This window comes from Pholis gunnellus, assembly GCF_910591455.1.
Source record: "Pholis gunnellus genome assembly, chromosome: 3".
In the NCBI taxonomy this organism is placed as follows: domain Eukaryota; kingdom Metazoa; phylum Chordata; class Actinopteri; order Perciformes; family Pholidae; genus Pholis; species Pholis gunnellus.
The window spans coordinates 10,695,748-10,714,104 of NC_136529.1; the positions used below are offsets into that span (position 1 = coordinate 10,695,748).

Below are 18,357 nucleotides of genomic sequence, written 5' to 3' on the forward strand. Positions count from 1 at the left end.
GTGGGCACTAACCTCCTTTACAACGCTCTCTGGGAAACAACCCTGTGCCCTTTCAAGTCCAAAGCCTCTCTGCTCTCCTTTCTTTTACTATTCTCTCCACTTAATTCATCCCACACATGTTCTTATCTCCTCTCTTTAGGGGAACCTTCATGATGCCCAGGGAATGGGAATCATCCCCCGGATCGCAGAGGACATTTTTGAACATATATTTGCCATGGATGAGAACCTAGAATTCCACATAAAGGTTGGTGTGAATTTCCATACGTGGCTGTTAATGTATGTATTTGTGCATTTCTCACTTTTTACGATTTTTATACGTTCGGTGGGAATTCAAATTGGGCCTCTGACGTAATCCTCACATGGATGGGCTGAGTGGAAGCTGGTGCACCAAGCATCAATAAATCATGATATATAAACCTTGATAATCCTACAACAGTTGTTGGGCTTTTTGCCTTTTACACAACAGTCTTCTGATAGTGGATAAAACCTCGCCGGACCCACTGGATGACAGATTACTGCGGCATCATTTTGCATATTTGCACAATGATTATCCGTTGCATCATTTCTCTATCTGTATCAATTTTTTTTCTGTCTGTCCTCTTTATTCCAAAGATTACCCGCCACATGTTTTTTGTCACATGTCATGTTTTTTTGGTTTTGCTGCAGGTCTCCTACTTTGAGATCTACATGGATAAAATCCGGGACCTGCTGGATGGTGTGTTAATGCATTGAACACATGGCTTTGAAACAGTGGAATCACATCTCGCATGTGTTAATACTGTACAGTTTCCTTGCAGTACACAGTTGAAGATTTCAAACTCTTATAGCTAAACCTAGATGCATGTGGATAAACGGTGATGTTGTCATAAAGGGTGTCAAAATCCTATTGTCATTATGAGAAAAAAAAGGAGCTGAGAGAAAAAAATATTACTATGCAGTATCAAGTGATGGACTTCTTTTGCACTATCTTTCGACCCTGAGGCTACATACACTCCTATCTTATTAATGGAGGGTGTTGGCGCTGTATGCAGCTTGAGAGGAAGACTGCAGACATAACTCAGGGCTGATAAAAGACTAACATGGTCTGTGTCTTTTGAGGGTAAAGAAATACATGTTTTTATTTACTAAGATTATATTATCCTAAAAATAAGCAAGAATTGAACATCAATCAAAAGTAAGGCAGGAGAGCTAAGAGCTTTTTATACTCTTAAAGGTTTAGTGCCTTAACAATACTGAGTTTACATCTTACGTTTTTTATTATGGAAAACACAATACTTATACTTCATACCTTTTTGCTTCAGACCATAAAGCTTTGTGGTTTTAAAAGTCATGCACACAGAAACACCACAACATTGTAGTTCATAGTCTTATCACTGAGATACATAACCAGTTTAAAATGATGGAGAGGCCCGGACCAGAAGCTGTAGGCAGCATCCTCGTGATTTCATCTTTGGTCGAGCCAGAGTCAGTGGTGAAAGTCCCCATTTGTATGCAGGGGAGTTACAGCTATGAACACAAAAAGAGTTGACGACAAGCGAGATGAATCGAGGCACAGAGAACAACACCCTGTGGAGGTATTTACGAAGAGAAAAATTGGCTGTAGGGTGATAAAACCCACAAACACAGGCACTCACAAGCACACAGTCTTTAAGAAAAAACAATACTGTGAAATTTAATCATCATCAACAAGACAGGACTTTCCAAAGGGAAATGTGAATTTGGGCCAGCATGGTTTTGCAAAGAAAATAGTATTTATTTTCACTGACTGGCATCTGCTGAATCTCTGTGACTTTGGCAAAAATAGTTCAGTTCCATGAAATACATTGAAAGCTAGACACTCGTTTCCTCACACCACATTAGCAGAGTCTGACTCACAAAGGGAACATAGTCAGGTTGGATTATAGTTAAAAACACATTCGCATACAGATTCTCATTTGCATCACAGCATTACACAGAGATCATGCTTTGGGTAACACGATGACCTCTTTCCCTTCCATCCTAGTGACAAAAACCAACCTGTCAGTGCACGAAGACAAATACAGAGTTCCTTATGTGAAGGTGAGTCAACAGCCATTTGACATGATTCAGTTTGATTTCTCTCCCTTTACTGTGCAGATACCCTATAGTTACGAGATATATGCTTATTATTAATAAGCTATTCGTTCCTAAATACATTGTGTTGTATAACTGACAGGATAAACTTGATGTGTGAAGTAATTTTGGTTGCTGTATGAATCATTTTGTAGCATCTCTTCTCTGCGTTCCTATCTTTCCAACTTTACCGAACTGAAATAGTTTGAGATTCAACCCACTGTTGAATGGTGAACTGTAGTTTTCACACTTTTTTTTTTGTATAGCTTAAACAATCAAAATATCATCTGCTGTTTGGTGGATTTTGTTATCATTTGACAGAGCCTTGGTCGCTGCTTCCTCTTGTTTTCAGTCTTTGTGCAGAGCTAACCGGCTGCTGGCTGCAGCTTTAAGTGGTGTCAATTTTTTCGTCTAGCTTGTGTAGATGAAAAACAGAAATGTCAAACTTTTGCTTTAAAGTTTGAGAATACGGATTAAAGCAAATGTCTTTTGTCTCCTTTGTAAGACTTATGTGTCTGTTTCGTGGGCGTTTCTATGTGTAATTTACAATGGGGTTTGGATGTGTGTTTGTTGGTGCATGTATTGTATGTATAGATGGTTCATTTGTGTTCTTCACAGCATTAATGTTTGCACGTGTCTTTCTTTCACTAAGGGCTGCACAGAGCGCTTCGTCACGAGTCCCGAGGAAGTGATGGATGTGATAGATGAAGGAAAGGCCAACCGACATGTTGCTGTCACCAGTGAGTCACACTGTTGATCTTCGCTATGTTTGTACAGACGTTTCATGTCAGATATTTTTTTCTCACACAGTTTCAAGGTACAGAGGTGAAAAATGTATGATGAGGTGCTAAGGGGACATTTCTTTACAAGTCCATCTCGGGAAAATAATGAATCAAACGACATTTTATGCAAGGAGTCTGAATTAGAGTCTGTCTCTCGTCTCCTCACTTTATTCTTCAGACATGAATGAGCACAGTTCCCGCAGTCACAGCATCTTCCTGATAAACATCAAACAAGAAAACGTGGAGACGGAGCAGAAGCTGTGTGGGAAGTTGTACCTGGTCGACCTAGCTGGGAGTGAGAAGGTAGGACAACTGGGGAATTCTCTAATAACATTAAAAGTGCAATAGAGCTTTGCACTGCTATAAACTCTCAACAATCACTGTCAGCAGGATCTTGTAACTCTGGGACCAGACGCATGTCTCCATCTGTTTTCAGACATCAAAGAATCAGATAATCAATGCAGTGAAGCTCTGAACTTAACCCTTAATGCATTTTAATTAAAGCACTCCCTTTATGCTACTGCACGGAACTTTCATTACATTCTACATTATAAAGGATCTGTCTTAGAAGGCTTGGTTTAGTCTGTCGCTGATGTAATGTCAGGGTTAGTGTTAGCTCACTTTGAGGAATCCAATTGGTTCTGCTGATGGAGACAGAAAATTGTTTTCTGAGAAATAATAAACTATTTTCATCCGTACAGATAAGCTCTAAAAGGGGGTTTCAGTCGAGATAGAGGTCATATTGAGGGGAGCCACAAACAACTAATTGTCCCTTTGTTTCCAGGCCTTTTAGGTGAAACGCGGTGGTGAGTCAGCTCGCATCATTGCACCATCTATAAAACAATGTATCTCCAGGACATAGGTCTTGCTCTAAAAGACCAAAGACAGACAGACAGAAAATACATTTAGAGACAGGGCTGAACATGGTCCTTGGCTCCTGGCGGTAGTCTAGTTGTTGATGGTGTTGATGCAAAATATAGAGTAGTCTGCGTTTAGAGTAGTAGATGGTCATAACGTCTGTATAGATGCTGAAGGCTAATAAGTGCTGATGGTGCATCTGTAAGTTGTCTTGATCATCCCTGGGGGTGAAAAACGTCTTAGACTGAGGCAAGATATTATTGACTGAGCAGGACGCTGGTGCATGCTCCACAGAAAGCTTATTAAGACAACTCGCTCTCTATAATTAAGCTCCTCATTGTTTATCCCGTGACGATTATGACACAGTGTGGTGTGACTTTCTTATTAAAGTATGTCTGGCATTTAGCTCCTCAAACACCTTCTGACAATTTACAATATAATGCAGAAATGCTTTTTTTATTTATAGGTCTGTAATTTCCTTCCTTCCTTCTGTGTCCCAAAAAGAAATACATGTCATTTTGCTGTATATAATTTTCACATTTTTGCATGCTTAACTGACCTGTGCACTAATTAAAAGACTCTCTTGGTTAAGCTGGCAATTCATTATTATTGATTAATTGGAAGTGTGCCAACTGAACACACTGCTATCTTTACATAGTTATTACCAGGAACCTTCTTATGAAGTCATAGTCACAAATCATTTTGTTTGTTAAACTTAACTACAGGGCCTGTAAAATATAACATTGCAGGAAAATAAACATGGTTTTCCCACTGGCTTTTTTTATGCTGATAATGTACTTTATAAACCAATTCCTGCTGTGTGTGTGTGTGTGTGTGTGTGTGTGTGTGTGTGTGTGTGTGTGTGTGTGTGTGTGTGTGTGTGTGTGTGTATGTGTCTGTGTCTGTGTCAGGTCAGTAAGACGGGTGCAGAGGGAGCAGTGCTGGATGAGGCCAAGAACATCAACAAGTCCCTGTCGGCCCTGGGGAACGTCATCTCAGCCTTGGCCGAAGGAACGGTACGGTGGAGAAATTCTCTGCAGGCTTTCTTATCTATCCTATGTATGCCCATACCCCGAGCTTAAAGGAGTAGTTCGATATTTATTGGAAATATGCTTATTTCCCTTCTTGCCGAGAGCTGGATGAGAAGATCGAAACTGCTTAATCTTCTCATCTAATGTCGACCTGCTCCTTTAACTATATTTTATTTACAATAACAACAATCTTTTCATAATATTAACACTACACTACCATAGTTACCATGCACAGATATTGTAGATAGCTAAAATTTCCAAAAAAAACATTGGCACTAGAGGTAAAAACAAGGTTGTTATTGAACATATTTCAGGGTTTGGCAGAATCCTCCCATATTGTACTTCTTGTCTTGCAGTTGATTGGATGAAAGTTGCAGTGACATGTTAGGTAGTCTGTCCCCTTCTTCCATAAACCTTAACACTGTTACAGCTGGTAACCTATTTCCATATTTCACCAAATTTAACCAGCGAATTCAACCACTCGATGCTTTCTGCCCACTCTATACTCCTTCCAAGCTCCGTTGTCGTAATTAAAGTATTCAGCATCTCTTATTATGTAACTCTGAAGGCTCAGGGAACTCCTCATAAACCTAATCGAAAAGCTCACAGACTGTAAATGTCTCACAAATCTTCATTCTTTGTTCATCGAGCAAGGACACAATCTTATTGAAGCGTTCCAGAGGTTAAAAAGGTAAAACTGGGAATGATGCAGCAGATGGAGAAAAGCCTCTTCTTCCTTTGTTCTGTGCTGATGCTCACAAGACATATATATAGCTCTTAAGAAGAAAGGCATGTGCACGGTGGAATACCGTCATTCAGAATGTCCTCCAAGCTCTTTTAATCGCCTTCTATCAGTCTTTTTTTATGCCTCTCTTTCTTCCTCTTTGTAGAAATCTCACGTGCCGTACCGTGACAGCAAAATGACTCGCATCTTGCAGGACTCGCTGGGCGGGAACTGTCGCACCACCATGTTCATCTGTTGCTCTCCCTCCAGCTACAATGATGCAGAGACCAAATCCACGTTGATGTTTGGCCAACGGTAACAAGCTTCCATGCTAAGTAGCCATGGGCTGCTGCACTGTGCATGTCTGTCTTGCTCAGCTTCAGCTGTTGGGGGATGTTTTTCTGCTGAAATGTGTACATCTCCGACATGCTGTTCGCATATTACTGCCTCCAACTTTGCTTCTTTAGAGGAAAGGTTTGTGTGTGGTTCCTGATCGTGCTGGGAATGCTTAAAGAGTTTTTTTTTGTAATCTTAAAGATAAGCAGCACTTGTAGAAGCAGAGATTTGGTGAGCTTGCCAGCTCTCTGCTCCTATTGCACATGGTCCTCTCAAAGAAACTCAAATAGAAAGATCCTGAAAAAGCCTCCTTATCCATCTCCAGCCTTTTTCCTCTCTCAATATATTCTTTGAATAGTGACTGACACAAGAGTGTTGTTGGTTCAAATAAATAATGCATGACCAAGCAAAAGGACTGACAGAATCCGCAGCAGATATTTGACTTTAATGAAGAGAAGGTCTCTTATCTGTCAGCCGCAGGAGTCGTTTAACACCATAATTGATCTTTCCTAAAAATCAATATACTACAAATACTATGACGTGGTATTAAACAGATATTTGACAATCTGTATCGAGTGACGATGTCGTTTGTGTGGAACGTGCAGATCGATGGTCGGATTTGGGTACACGGTGCATAAATTAGCCATTACTGCTTTGTTCAACATTAACTTTATTGTTCCCTGATGTTTGAGTATCAGCGTTTCACTATCTTAGTATCTTTGTTGCACTAATATCAAGGAATAAATTAACAACAGTGCTTTCTCACTGGAGTGTGAAATTAAGTGATAACCACTGATGTGAAATTCACAGCCGGAGCTGAGTGCTTTGGCTGTAGCATCATGAATATTTCAACTCTGTGATGCCACTCATGTGCGTCATGATTGAGCAATGATGTATAGTCGCGTACAGTACCCTCATCCTCTTATTAACTGTATGAGTGCTATATGTTGATATGGTGAATATGTTTTAAGGTCAGAATGGTTTTCACATTTTGAATTCTTGCCTCAGTTTACCTTCCTCTACCTACTTGCACCTTCAAACACAGTTGTCAGAAACCCAATTTGCATACCAATTAATGAGATGTAAGCCCATTTTCATTGAGCTGCCGGGGATGAAATACCCTCGTTGACAGTTCCTCTGTTCTCTCACACACTTTATTTCCCCTCTTTTCTGTATCTTTTCCTCTTTCTCTGTTTTGCCTTGCATCCCTCCAATTAGAGCCAAGACCATTAGAAATACTGTGTCAGTGAACCTTGAGCTCACAGCAGAGCAGTGGAAGAAGAAGTACGAGAAGGAGAAGGAGAAGAACAGGTCATTGAAGGAGACTGTTCAAAGACTGGAGACTGAGCTGAATCGCTGGAGGAACGGTAATACTCTTACTGATATCACGCTGGCAGCTCACACATGGAATGTTTCAAGTCTTCTGCCAGAGAAGAACTCTGAAACTTGTTGCCAAGGCATTTAGACATGATCAGTACCTTGTGCAAAGTTTATATTTTTAGCCACACATATCTCAACTACTATTGGTGTGATTGCTGTACACACATTCATGTCCCACACAGGATGTGTTGTACTCCTTTCGTCTAGTGGCAGCAGGGGATTTATTTTATTTGTCCAATACTTTCGTTAATGACCAAATATCTTCAAAACGAATGAAATTGCAACGTATGGCCATCCTCAGCAGTAGTTAGGAAGAGAAACTAAAATGGTGAGCATGATAAACATATCTGCTAAGTATCAGCATGCTGTCATGGTCACTGTGAACATTAGCTCAAAGCACAGCCTCTCAGCTGCAAGAGTGGCTGCAGACTTAATAATTAAATAATAGTTAGTGACACAAAAGGAATGCAATTAGGTACAGTTTTAAGAAAATCATCATCAGCCAAGGCACTAAGTAATTGCTTTAATGTATGGTGAAAAAGATCAGCTTCCTGTACAGTGAAACAATAGAAGCGTAGTGGTCCCCTATAGAAAACCCTCTACACACAGTGCTTGTTCCCTTTTCATGCATGGAAGAGCACTTACTAAGAGGAAGACAAAAATTACCAGCCAGCTAGCCTGCAGACATTATATTTCAGTCCACCTAAGTGCAGATTTAACCTCATTTGATGTCATCTGACCACATGCCAGTGGAGATATGGGAGGATAGCAGCCAAACACACTTCCTGGACTTGTGCCCAAACACTTAAAAATCCCTTTCTGGTCACTTCTACTGGCAACTGTTATTCAGACTTTTACACTTTGTATAATTGATATACACTTCTCCCATATCAGCACTCACATACCTGTGTAAGTTCACACGCAAAAAAACACCACACATGAAGCACTGAACACAAACAAATGTACTCTTATTACAAGCACGCACACACTTCTAGGCATCGTCTCCTGCTGGGCTGTAAGTCAGTTTAAATGTCAGTGCACTCAATGGTAGTGATGGGCTGACATTCAAGCCATGTGATGAATCTTGCCCGATTTATTTCTTGGAGAGCATTCTCTCGGTGTTTGACCTGACCTGAATTAAAAAACGCTGTAAAACATCTTTATTGAACAGCTATCAGTGAAAATGATTCCTTTATCTGCTTCATCCCTCTGTTACTCTCCTTCTCTCTCACACACACAACATTTCCCTTCACCATCTTCCTGAGAGTCTCTCTCACAATTTAGGTCTTTTAATTTCCCAATGTATCATTTTGACAACATCGTTGCCCCCGTTCCCCCATCTCTGCTCCGTATACTGTTGCCCACCTCAGGCCAGGAACTCCCTGAGACGAGCACTGTTGAACTTTTAGGTCCAGGATGAACTCGTGTACAATTAGCATACTAAATGTTCTCACTTTTGTGCATTTCATGGCTCCCCTCTTTTTCTTCTGAGCCAAAGCCAGACACGACTCCACTGACATTTTAATTTGATAAAGGTCTGGTATGTTATACTGCTGCTTAAAAGGAAACTCATTTATGTCACAGAAATATCTATATATAAACATATTAATGACCTATGCTGACGCTAACTCCACTAATCCCTTTTTTATGCATTAATCCATAGCGGAGGATTTGGCAGAGATAAGAACATCGCATTTACGAAAGAAATCCAATATTCTGTCTCTTGTCTTTAGGTGAGGATGTTGCTGTGATAGAGGATCTGAGCCCAGGATCGGTGGACGCCCCCCTGGTGCCTCCTCAATCTGAGGAGCTGCTTGTCGACATCTGCAGTCCCTGCAGTCCTTGCTCCATTGCCTCCTCCATTGTGGTTCACATCTCTGCGGAGGAGCGGCAGAAGTATGAGGAGGAGATCCGCAAACTTTACAAACAGCTGGATGATAAGGTGAATGAATGGATGCCGCATCGGGAGCATTTCTGTTCATGAATGTAGAGCTCAACACTCAATGGATGTAATGGTATGCACACATGAACACAGCGAGCATATCATACATGTATTATTCATATTAATGAATTCAGGATCAGACACAAAGTAGTGACTAATGTTGTAACTCTTGGGAATAAAGGTCATTGGGGAAATAGTAATGTTCTACACTAAAAAGCATTCATGCTTTGATTTATTTAACACATGCTCATGTATGATGTGCTCCACGGTATTGTAGTGTGTAATATTATTGCTTTTATGAACAGATATTCCATTTAATATGCAGAACCAGTGGTGTATCAATTTAGTTCCACAGTTTGTATTTCCTTTTTCAATGCGTATGAGGGGAAAAAAAGCCTTGTTTTTTTCAGTCACATAAAAAGACATGACATATTTATTAATTATAAATAATTCATATTCTAATACATAAATGTTCTCTCATTTCAAGTAAAGTAAGGGCTGGATAAAAAATCAATACATAACAGAAAGCTTTTGAAAAAGGTGGCTCTTAAAATATAGTACTTTTAGAAAAATGTATTTAACTGAATTGCCCTGCAGCTTTAAATTCAGTTTATTCATGTATGAAGTGATGTCAATCAAAAGAGCCACAATATTATATTCTTATCTTCTTCTAAAAAGAGAAAAATGTGCGCATGGATTTTATCTGTGGTTATTTAAACCACTCGTTTCAGCTCTATTCCTCTCTATTAACATCATTGTTGGACAGTGAATTCAACATTCTGATCATATTTGTCTCTTAGGTTTATTCTTCTGTGCCTTCATTTCGGATGAGAGTTGGTACGTTTGCTCAAAAGAGTTGTGCTTTCGTAGCGGTGCTTCACATTGTCGCTTTTAATAATCGTCACGGTCTCTGAACATATGATACATACTGGTTTTGAACTGGTTGTGGGAATAATACACATAAGTCTGTTCATTCTTGGTTAAAGTCTCATTAAGCCGTCCACATTTCTCTTTTTCGAGCACGTCAATAACTCATCCGACTCACATACTTTTTCTGACTTTTGGGTCTCTCTTCCCATCTCTCACGTGTGTGTTTAACTCACTTGAGTCGAGGGTGATAGTTATCAGAATACACACATGTGATTGGCCGAGTAGCATAACGTGAGATGGTTTACTACTCCCATAATTGGTTGGTGTGTTTCCTGGACCGCTAAACGAGTGCGGTAAAGGCTAGAAAAGCTGCGCTGGTTAAAATAGAAGCGCTCCGTGAAAACGTCAGAATTCTCAATTATCTATCGGAAAGTCCATGGTCCAGATACAATGGCGTCTGGGTCCGGACTCTGACTATTAGTGACCCCTGCCTTTAGATGATGCATGATCAGTTGACCACAGACCATAAAATATGTTTGAGTTGTGATTTAACATACTCAAAAATAAGCTGTGCTTTTCTCCATGGTTCTACTGTATTCATTTTCTACTCCATATCTCTCTTGTGCAGGTAGTGCAAGCTCAAAACTTAGTCGTTGGACATAGAACCCAAAATACACACAATGGCAATGTACAAAGTATCTGTAATGTACAAATTTGTGTCATACACTGTAAATGTACTGTTTCTATCCCACATGTCTCTTTGCCTCTGAAGGATGATGAGATCAACCACCAGAGCCAGATGGTGGAGAAACTGAAGGAGCAGATGCTTGACCAGGAGGAGGTAAAAGACTTTGGTTTCACATCCGTTGATCAGTTTGGTTAATCGGCTCACAGTAGGCTGAATGTTGTAATCTATACCGCCCTTTGAAAAGAAGTCAGCTGCGAGAGGTTTATTCCCTCGACGGATGAGAAAACATTTTTCAGGTGCCAGAAAGCACTTGAAGAAAATAAAGTATTGTTTCATAGTAAGTGTATTTGTGTGTTAACAGCAGTTTAGAATAGAATGGGTTGCAGTAGCTGCTCAGACACGAATGAGTGAAGGATCAATAAGATTGATGAAGGATTGAAGCATGATGTGCGAAAAGGGAAAGAACCATTGTTGCCTATTTTAGTCAGCATGGCTAACATTATAGCTGTTAAGCAAACAAACAAAAGCTCTCTAATTATTTGATATGTGATTTAGAATGCTTTGGATGAGCATGACTACCATCTTTGTAAATTTAGAGACCTTTTAATTAATAGAAATTGTACGTTTTTTGCAGAAAATAAAGGGCTGGACCCAAATGCAGGGAGACACGGGAAACGGAAGGTTGGATAATTGTGGGTTTAATTGTAACAACAAAGTATTCAACACAAAAATGTGTGAATCACAAGTCCATGAAAATAAAACACCCAAAGAAACAGGGAACACGGCAAAGGGGAGCAGACACGAAACGTACCGGGAGGAAATGGCAGGCAGACGACCGACAGACCAGAGTTACACCAAAGACGAACGAAGACTGAGCCAAGGGACACACAGGGTTTAAATACACAGGGAAGGTGCAGGTGATTAGACACAGCAGGTTTCAATTAAGGGTGGGGCAGACAATCACCAGAGGAACAGACAGGGGCAGAAAGTGAAGTGAACCAAGCTTATGCATGTAGTGCACTGCCCAGTAAAAATCTCCCCATTTGGTAAATTGGTTCATTCATATCCCCAAATGGGCCTGCTGCGGGTTGAGCTGACATGATGGTAACTACCCGACCATAGCTTTGTGTATAGTAACATGGTTTTACATCCATTTGGCTACAGTTGAAACGTGCAGGCACCCTGGGTCGAGCAACATCTTCATTTAATGACGTCCATCCAGTAAACTGGCCCACAGTGGGCTGCAAGCAGTGCACATGCAAAAAAACAAAAACATGATGGCAAAATGATGTCAGCTCTTACAGTTTCAAGAGAGTCTAAGTAAGATGAATATTTAAAGTGTGTTCTATCTGTAAAATCACAGCTGTTTTGAGTAACAGGGTTTGTACACCGGCGTATCTGTTACTACCAAGAGAACGAGATAAATTCCACAATTATGTTTTATTAAAACCCAACAGCTCTGCCTTTTGAATAATGAAGACGCTGCTTGTTGTACACAAAGCTCTTTTAAAACAAATCTTTATTTATTTACAGTTTATATTAAGTTGTTAAACTTCTGCGTCCCTCAGCTTCTAGCATCATCCAGGGGTAACAGCGAGAGGGTGCAGTCGGAGCTCGGCAGGCTGCAGACAGAGAATGAATCGGCTAAGGCCGAGGTGAAGGAGGTCCTCCAGGCCCTGGAGGAGCTGGCAGTCAACTACGACCAGAAGAGCCTGGAGGTCGAGGAGAAGAGCGTTCAGAAGAAACTGCTGGCTGAAGAGCGCGCAAAGAAAATGGTGGGTTTGGCTCTCTGGAGGCTCAGTTTCTTGACATAGAGGTGAAAAAACATTTCTGCTACTGTAGAAATGGCCGATCGGGGAAGGACAGAAAAATAAAAACAAAGAGGCATTAACAGAGAAGTTATTAAAGGCATGGACATAATGTGCTGTGGATTATATAATAAAACAAATTAGGAAAAAAAAGAAAGAAGTAGTTCGGTATATCAAATCTATCCATCTATCCATTTAAGTCCCTGTCTTTCAAGAATATGTGGAGCGATTGGCTCAAAATGCAATTTGAGAGATAATGATAAGTTAGAGAGCTGCGAGAAACGAAAGATAAGAGAGAAATTCTGATTAACTGTGCAGCCAGCAGACATGAACAGATGCAGCTAAGACTACAAGTATTAGAAAGAACTATAAACTTATAACTTATATAAAGGGTGGAAAGAGGGAAACTCACTCCAGACATTAATCAACAACTTGACATAAATTCACCAATATTGTTCAAATTCCAGCCAGCATTGGCATTTCTTTAGCTCAACCCTGAATTTGCTCTAGGACCATAAATAAACAGTTAAAAACTAGATTTCTCTCGGAGGCTGACTTTTGATTTGATTATGATCCGTTTTCAAAGCAATCTCATAAAGTCGCTCTAAAGCCGGGATTTTCACTGAATAGCAGGTTCGCATTAGGACAGCATTCAATGTTGACAAAGATTAAATTGCGGTTGATTAAATCTGGCATAGTTTATCTGCAAAAGCCTGTGAAATTAGTGATTAATGATATTCCACTTAATAAAACAATCCTTTCCATGACTATGTATAGCACCAGATATATTCACGTCAGTTTTTGAGGCTTTGAAAAGTCTTAAAAACAGAATTTATAATTAGTGATGTTCTGAAGATGTTTTCAGTTTTGAAGTCTAGAGAACTTTTTTCGTCAGTTAGCTTCTCAGTGGTAGAGTGTTGGGGTCCTTCATGGACATGGTATTTGTTCAAAGATGAAACAGTTTGGGTTCAGTTTGGGTTCTGTGTACTGCTTCGGGCGGGGCTAAGTTGTGTGCACTTCCATGCATCAGAGTTGAGTAACATTTTCATCAAAATCTGTTAAACTTCTTAAACTTTGATTGTTGCTTACTTGGTTGTCAATATTAAATGTCGTTGAGAAATATTCAATTTAAATCCCAGTTTTTAGGGGCTTTAAAATGTGGAAAGAGTTTATCAGAGAAGCAGCTTAGTACAAATCTCCTTACAGTGTGTATTGATGATTTTAACGGTTTGCATTCGAGGAAAGAGACTATTGTCAGAGATGGCCGGTCATTAATGAAGTCATTGTGAGTGACTCAGTGGACAGAGTGGACCATTATTCACCTTCTTGAAACCTCTTCAATATTTCATTCATCTGTTTTACACGCCACAGTGTCCTCTCCTCCCTCTCTGTCTCTCTCTAAAGCTGGTCCAGGAATTGATAAACAGAACTGACAACTCACTGCACCGTTTAGTCTTCTAAAGCCAGCTTAAACCTCCTTCTTTCCTCAGTTATATAACTTAGTAAGCCTTTTCTATAGATGTTTTAGTCTGTTCTGCCCTGACCTCTCACCTCACACGATGTCCTCTCAGAGACGCCGCCTGGCAGTCGGACAAGATTGGAAACTGAATACAAGAAACCACACAGACATTAAAAAGAAATCCTCTTATCCCAGCCTCACATGGGCTTTTCCAACACCATTCCCTCTGACTCTTTATTACAAATTCTCTATTTTCTGCATCCCAGCGGTTATGCTAATGTGCAGTGTTGCAGATTTCAATTTTTTCTATATCTCAAGTAGACATGGAGCGGCATTGACCTAGAAAAATGGTGCAATGGCGTACATTCATCACTGTCTTTACCCCACTTTTACCTCAGCTGCCTTCATCTTGCTTTCAGTGGAGGCTCCTCTCTTCTTCTGCAGGAGGCCATGCCATCGCTCACTGTCGCTGTCATTCATCTGGTCCTTTTAAGCACCTTCTTTCATCCATCCATCCACCTAAGCCCCTTTCTATCATTATGATTAATTCCATTCATCATTCAACAAGTCATCTCTTCTCTTCCGAATCGCTTCATCAATGTTTCCTCACCTGAACACTTTTCATTAACCTCGTTTGCTTTTACTTACCCATAAATCGATTGATTTTCTGTTAATTATTTCCTACCTTTTGTGCTAAGTTAATGTTTTGACATGGGAAGTGACCTGGAAAATGATCACATGGCTTGAAGTTCGTGAGGGAGATGAAGATGGAGAGGCTAATAACGGGGTTCATGTTACTGTTTTTCGGAAGATGGTAAATGGTTAACCATCCTCTCTAACTTTATATTCTTTAGCCCTGTAGAATTATCGATTGAACCCAAACTGTTTCATTATGTTCGAGCCATTGGACCTTCAATGGTGCAGCTGCCTGCTGTACAAAATGGAGCTCCATAATTCACTCTCCCATGCTTTCATCCAGCGCCGCTGCCATCAGCCCCTACCTCAGTAGTTTATTGATTTGTAATTTAGTGGCCGTTCTGTTTTTGCTACTCGGATTTCTTGGATGAGAATGAAGTCAGGGGTTGAAGTGGGTCTCGCAGCTGTGTGTGTGTGTTTGGAGGTTGAAAAACTCTCAAACTTCTACACAATGTTCTGTATTCCCCTCTGTTTTCTGAACTTCCTCTCTCGTCTTCCTCTGTGTTCACTCTTTCATTTCATTCTTCAACAGGCTCAGCTCATGGCTTTAGAGGCAGAGCTGTCTCGTATCAAGGAAGTGAGCAGCCACCAAAGGAAACGCATCTCTGAGATCCTTAACGGTCTGATGAGGGACCTGAGTGAGTTCAGCACCATCGTTGGAAACAAGGACATCAAGCTGGTGAGTGAGAGGCAAAATGCAGGCTTGGAGACATTGTATCCACTCAGATGTTTTTTGATTTGATTTGAATGCAGTTTTTAATATTTCTTACTGTTTCAAACTTCCCCCTAAATGTTTCAATATCTATATTCCTCCACAATCAAAGTCAGAAGAAACATTTAACTATTTGGACACAACCGATGCTATTAACCAGAATAAACTGCACCCTCCTCATTTTAGAGTAAATATTTAGAGCGCATAGATGTCACACACAGACTTCTGGAATCAGCGCATCTTACTCTTTCCAGTGAACATGACGTGTCTGAGAAGGAATGTCCATACATACTTTTAAAATCATATTAAAAAAGGTGTTGCTTATTAATCCAGATCCTATCAAACAAATACCAAACACCTTCCCCACCAAGGTGACTTGTACTCAAGAGGATATACAAATTGAGCTTGTAGATCAGGGGTGGCCAACCCGCGGCTCCCGAGCCGCATGCGGCTCTTTGCCCGGTTTCATGCGGCTCTTACGTTCATATCGAAGTTTGTATTTGTGTTTTTTTAATGTTCGTGTTCGCTTCGCTTGAGTTAAATACGGTATTTTCGTCAAACGCGCATGTGCGGCCACAGATTACGTTCCTCGTCGACCCATTTAACGCCGAGACGGACTGTTTGAAAGCCCCGCTAGTCACAGATGAGGATGCGGCTGAGTTGGAGATGATCGATCTTTGTGAGGAGGACCAACTCAAACCTGCTTTAAGGGACGGGACCATTGAGTTCTGGAAAAGTGTGCCAATGAAAAAATACCCCAATGTCAAACGGGCTGCGCTTAAGATACTGTCAATGTTTGGGTCAACATACGTCTGCGAGTCTGTGTTTTCTACCCTGAAACACGTGAAATCAAAGCATCGATCTGTTCTGACTGACACCCATGTGAAAGAATTGCTTCGAGTGGCAACAACGGAATACAAGCCAGATTTGAAGAGGATTGTTCAAGGCAAGGAATGCCAGAAGTCCCACTAAGTAACATGCATAGTAAAAGAAAAACACTATTGTTAATTATTATATTTTTGTTTGTGGACTTGGTTGAACTGAGAGTTTGTCTGTGTGAGACAGTGTACACAATGTTCATTGTTGAAAATGACTGGCCTGTGGTCTTAGGAGTCAATTTCTGTCATTATCATGTTGGTGTGTGACATTTACAATAAATCTGGCTGAGCAAAGGTATGTGTGTGTGTGAGGAAGGGATAGGGTGATGTTCATGTGCCCATGTGTATGATGTGGCTCTTTGCGGTAACACAGTAAAAAATGTGGCTCTTGGTCTCTGACTGGTTGGCCACCCCTGTTGTAGATGAACATCTCTAAAAAAACAATTAAAAACCATTGTCTTGCAACATGTATAGGTCCACTCACACGTAAAATTACGAAATTACTGAATATTCTAACTAATTCTGGAAATAACAATATTTCCATCAGGAGAGACTTGTTTTATAATTGAACAATGATTTATTATACATGCATCAAATATGAAAAGTGCAAAGTCTTTGGCGATTGGACTCCATCCTGAAGTACTATCACTGAGGGTAGGGATACTGAGGTCCAATAGGCCTAATTCCCCCCTGGAGTCCAGACACTGGTGGTAGTGGTGAAAGGAGTTGCCGCAATCTGATGATGAATCAGGAGTCTGACTGTGATGCTGACTGGAGGTGACTGGGGTGGAGGAGGGTCGCATCTGCTTAGCTGAAATGACAACTGACAGCAGCAGAGAGGAGAAGACTATTTAAAGTTTGACAGCAACGATATGATTGGCTTCAGGAACCGGTGTGCAGAATCTGGTTGGTTACTTAAAAGTGCACGCCCCCCAATCAGCTGATAGAGTAATTACAAGGAGAGGAGAGACAGAGATTATGAGTGAGTGTCTTCCTGACTGAACTTGCGCGGGAGCTACATATGGAGTGCCTGGCTAAGACAACCTGTAACCTGTAAATAAAGCTGGGAAAAACAGATAAGGGTTCAAACGTTCAAACTATACTGCAATGTAAATTAAATATTTATGTATAAATACAGTAAAGCTTTATCAAACACACACTGAGTGAAACATTAAAACCTAAGACAGAGTGGAAAATGTAAAATGTCTAGTGCATAATTGTATACGTTTCTCTCTAATTCAACCTGACGTGTTAGGCATCTGGGGGAGTTTGAGAATATTGATAAGCATTTAAAACAAATATCTGTGTGTTTGTGTCTGCGTGAGTTCCAGCTGCAGAGCCATGCATTATAGTCGGTATTTGCATTTCCCTCGACTATCAAGATTTCAATATTACACCTGGGGATAGGCAACGGTCATATCCACTGATGTAGCTTAGCTGTTCATTTCAGAGCATCTGAGTCACGGCATCTGCTAAATTATGCTATTAACCTAAAGAATGTGCCCACAAAATGTCAGAAAGAGTCTCTAAGATGCCGCCCTCCCCTTTTAACTTCCCAGCTGTCTTTAAATCGTCCTCGCTCAATCTTAACTAAAAGTCTCCACTACTCTATTAACAGACTCTCCTTCTCTCTGCCTCATTTGTCTGCAGCCAACGGAGGTCAGTGGTGCGATCGAGGAGGAGTTCACAGTGGCACGCCTCTACATCAGTAAGATAAAGTCAGAGGTTAAATCCATGGTGAAGCGCTGCCGCCACCTGGAGAACATTCAGATGGAGTGTCACCGCAAGATGGAGGAGACGGGTACAGAACTGTCCTCGTGTCACCTCCTCGTTTCACAGGTGAGGGACTGATGGAGCAAATAGCTGAAAACATTTGGTCCAAGAAAAAAGTTGGTCAATCTGTCAGTCCCGCAGGAAATGTTGGTGTTGATGTGGAGAAATCAGAACAATATACACTGACACTTCCCAATGCAAATTATTTATTATAATCACCAATGAGAGATTGACGTTTCCGGTCTTCACCAGACTAATTAACATCACAGATACTTACGTGGGCCTTTGTTTAATATGAATCACTCTGATGAAGAGCAGTGTGCTCGAAA

General features: G+C 40.6%; 1 protein-coding gene across 1 annotated transcript in view; it reads left to right on the forward strand.

Moving 5' to 3' along the window:
- Positions 1-18,357, forward strand: part of kif5ab (kinesin family member 5A, b) — a gene marked incomplete at both ends in the record, with an annotated part of 52,649 nt that overhangs the window by 18,290 nt on the left and 16,002 nt on the right. The window contains 13 exons of the mRNA XM_079184204.1: positions 140-244; positions 667-715; positions 2,003-2,058; positions 2,744-2,831; positions 3,052-3,176; positions 4,643-4,747; positions 5,653-5,801; positions 7,041-7,189; positions 8,936-9,144; positions 10,787-10,855; positions 12,271-12,477; positions 15,198-15,344; positions 17,906-18,094. Of these exons, the coding sequence (XP_079040330.1) occupies positions 140-244; positions 667-715; positions 2,003-2,058; positions 2,744-2,831; positions 3,052-3,176; positions 4,643-4,747; positions 5,653-5,801; positions 7,041-7,189; positions 8,936-9,144; positions 10,787-10,855; positions 12,271-12,477; positions 15,198-15,344; positions 17,906-18,094 (1,647 nt within the window). The remainder of the gene's footprint in view (positions 1-139; positions 245-666; positions 716-2,002; positions 2,059-2,743; positions 2,832-3,051; positions 3,177-4,642; positions 4,748-5,652; positions 5,802-7,040; positions 7,190-8,935; positions 9,145-10,786; positions 10,856-12,270; positions 12,478-15,197; positions 15,345-17,905; positions 18,095-18,357) is intronic.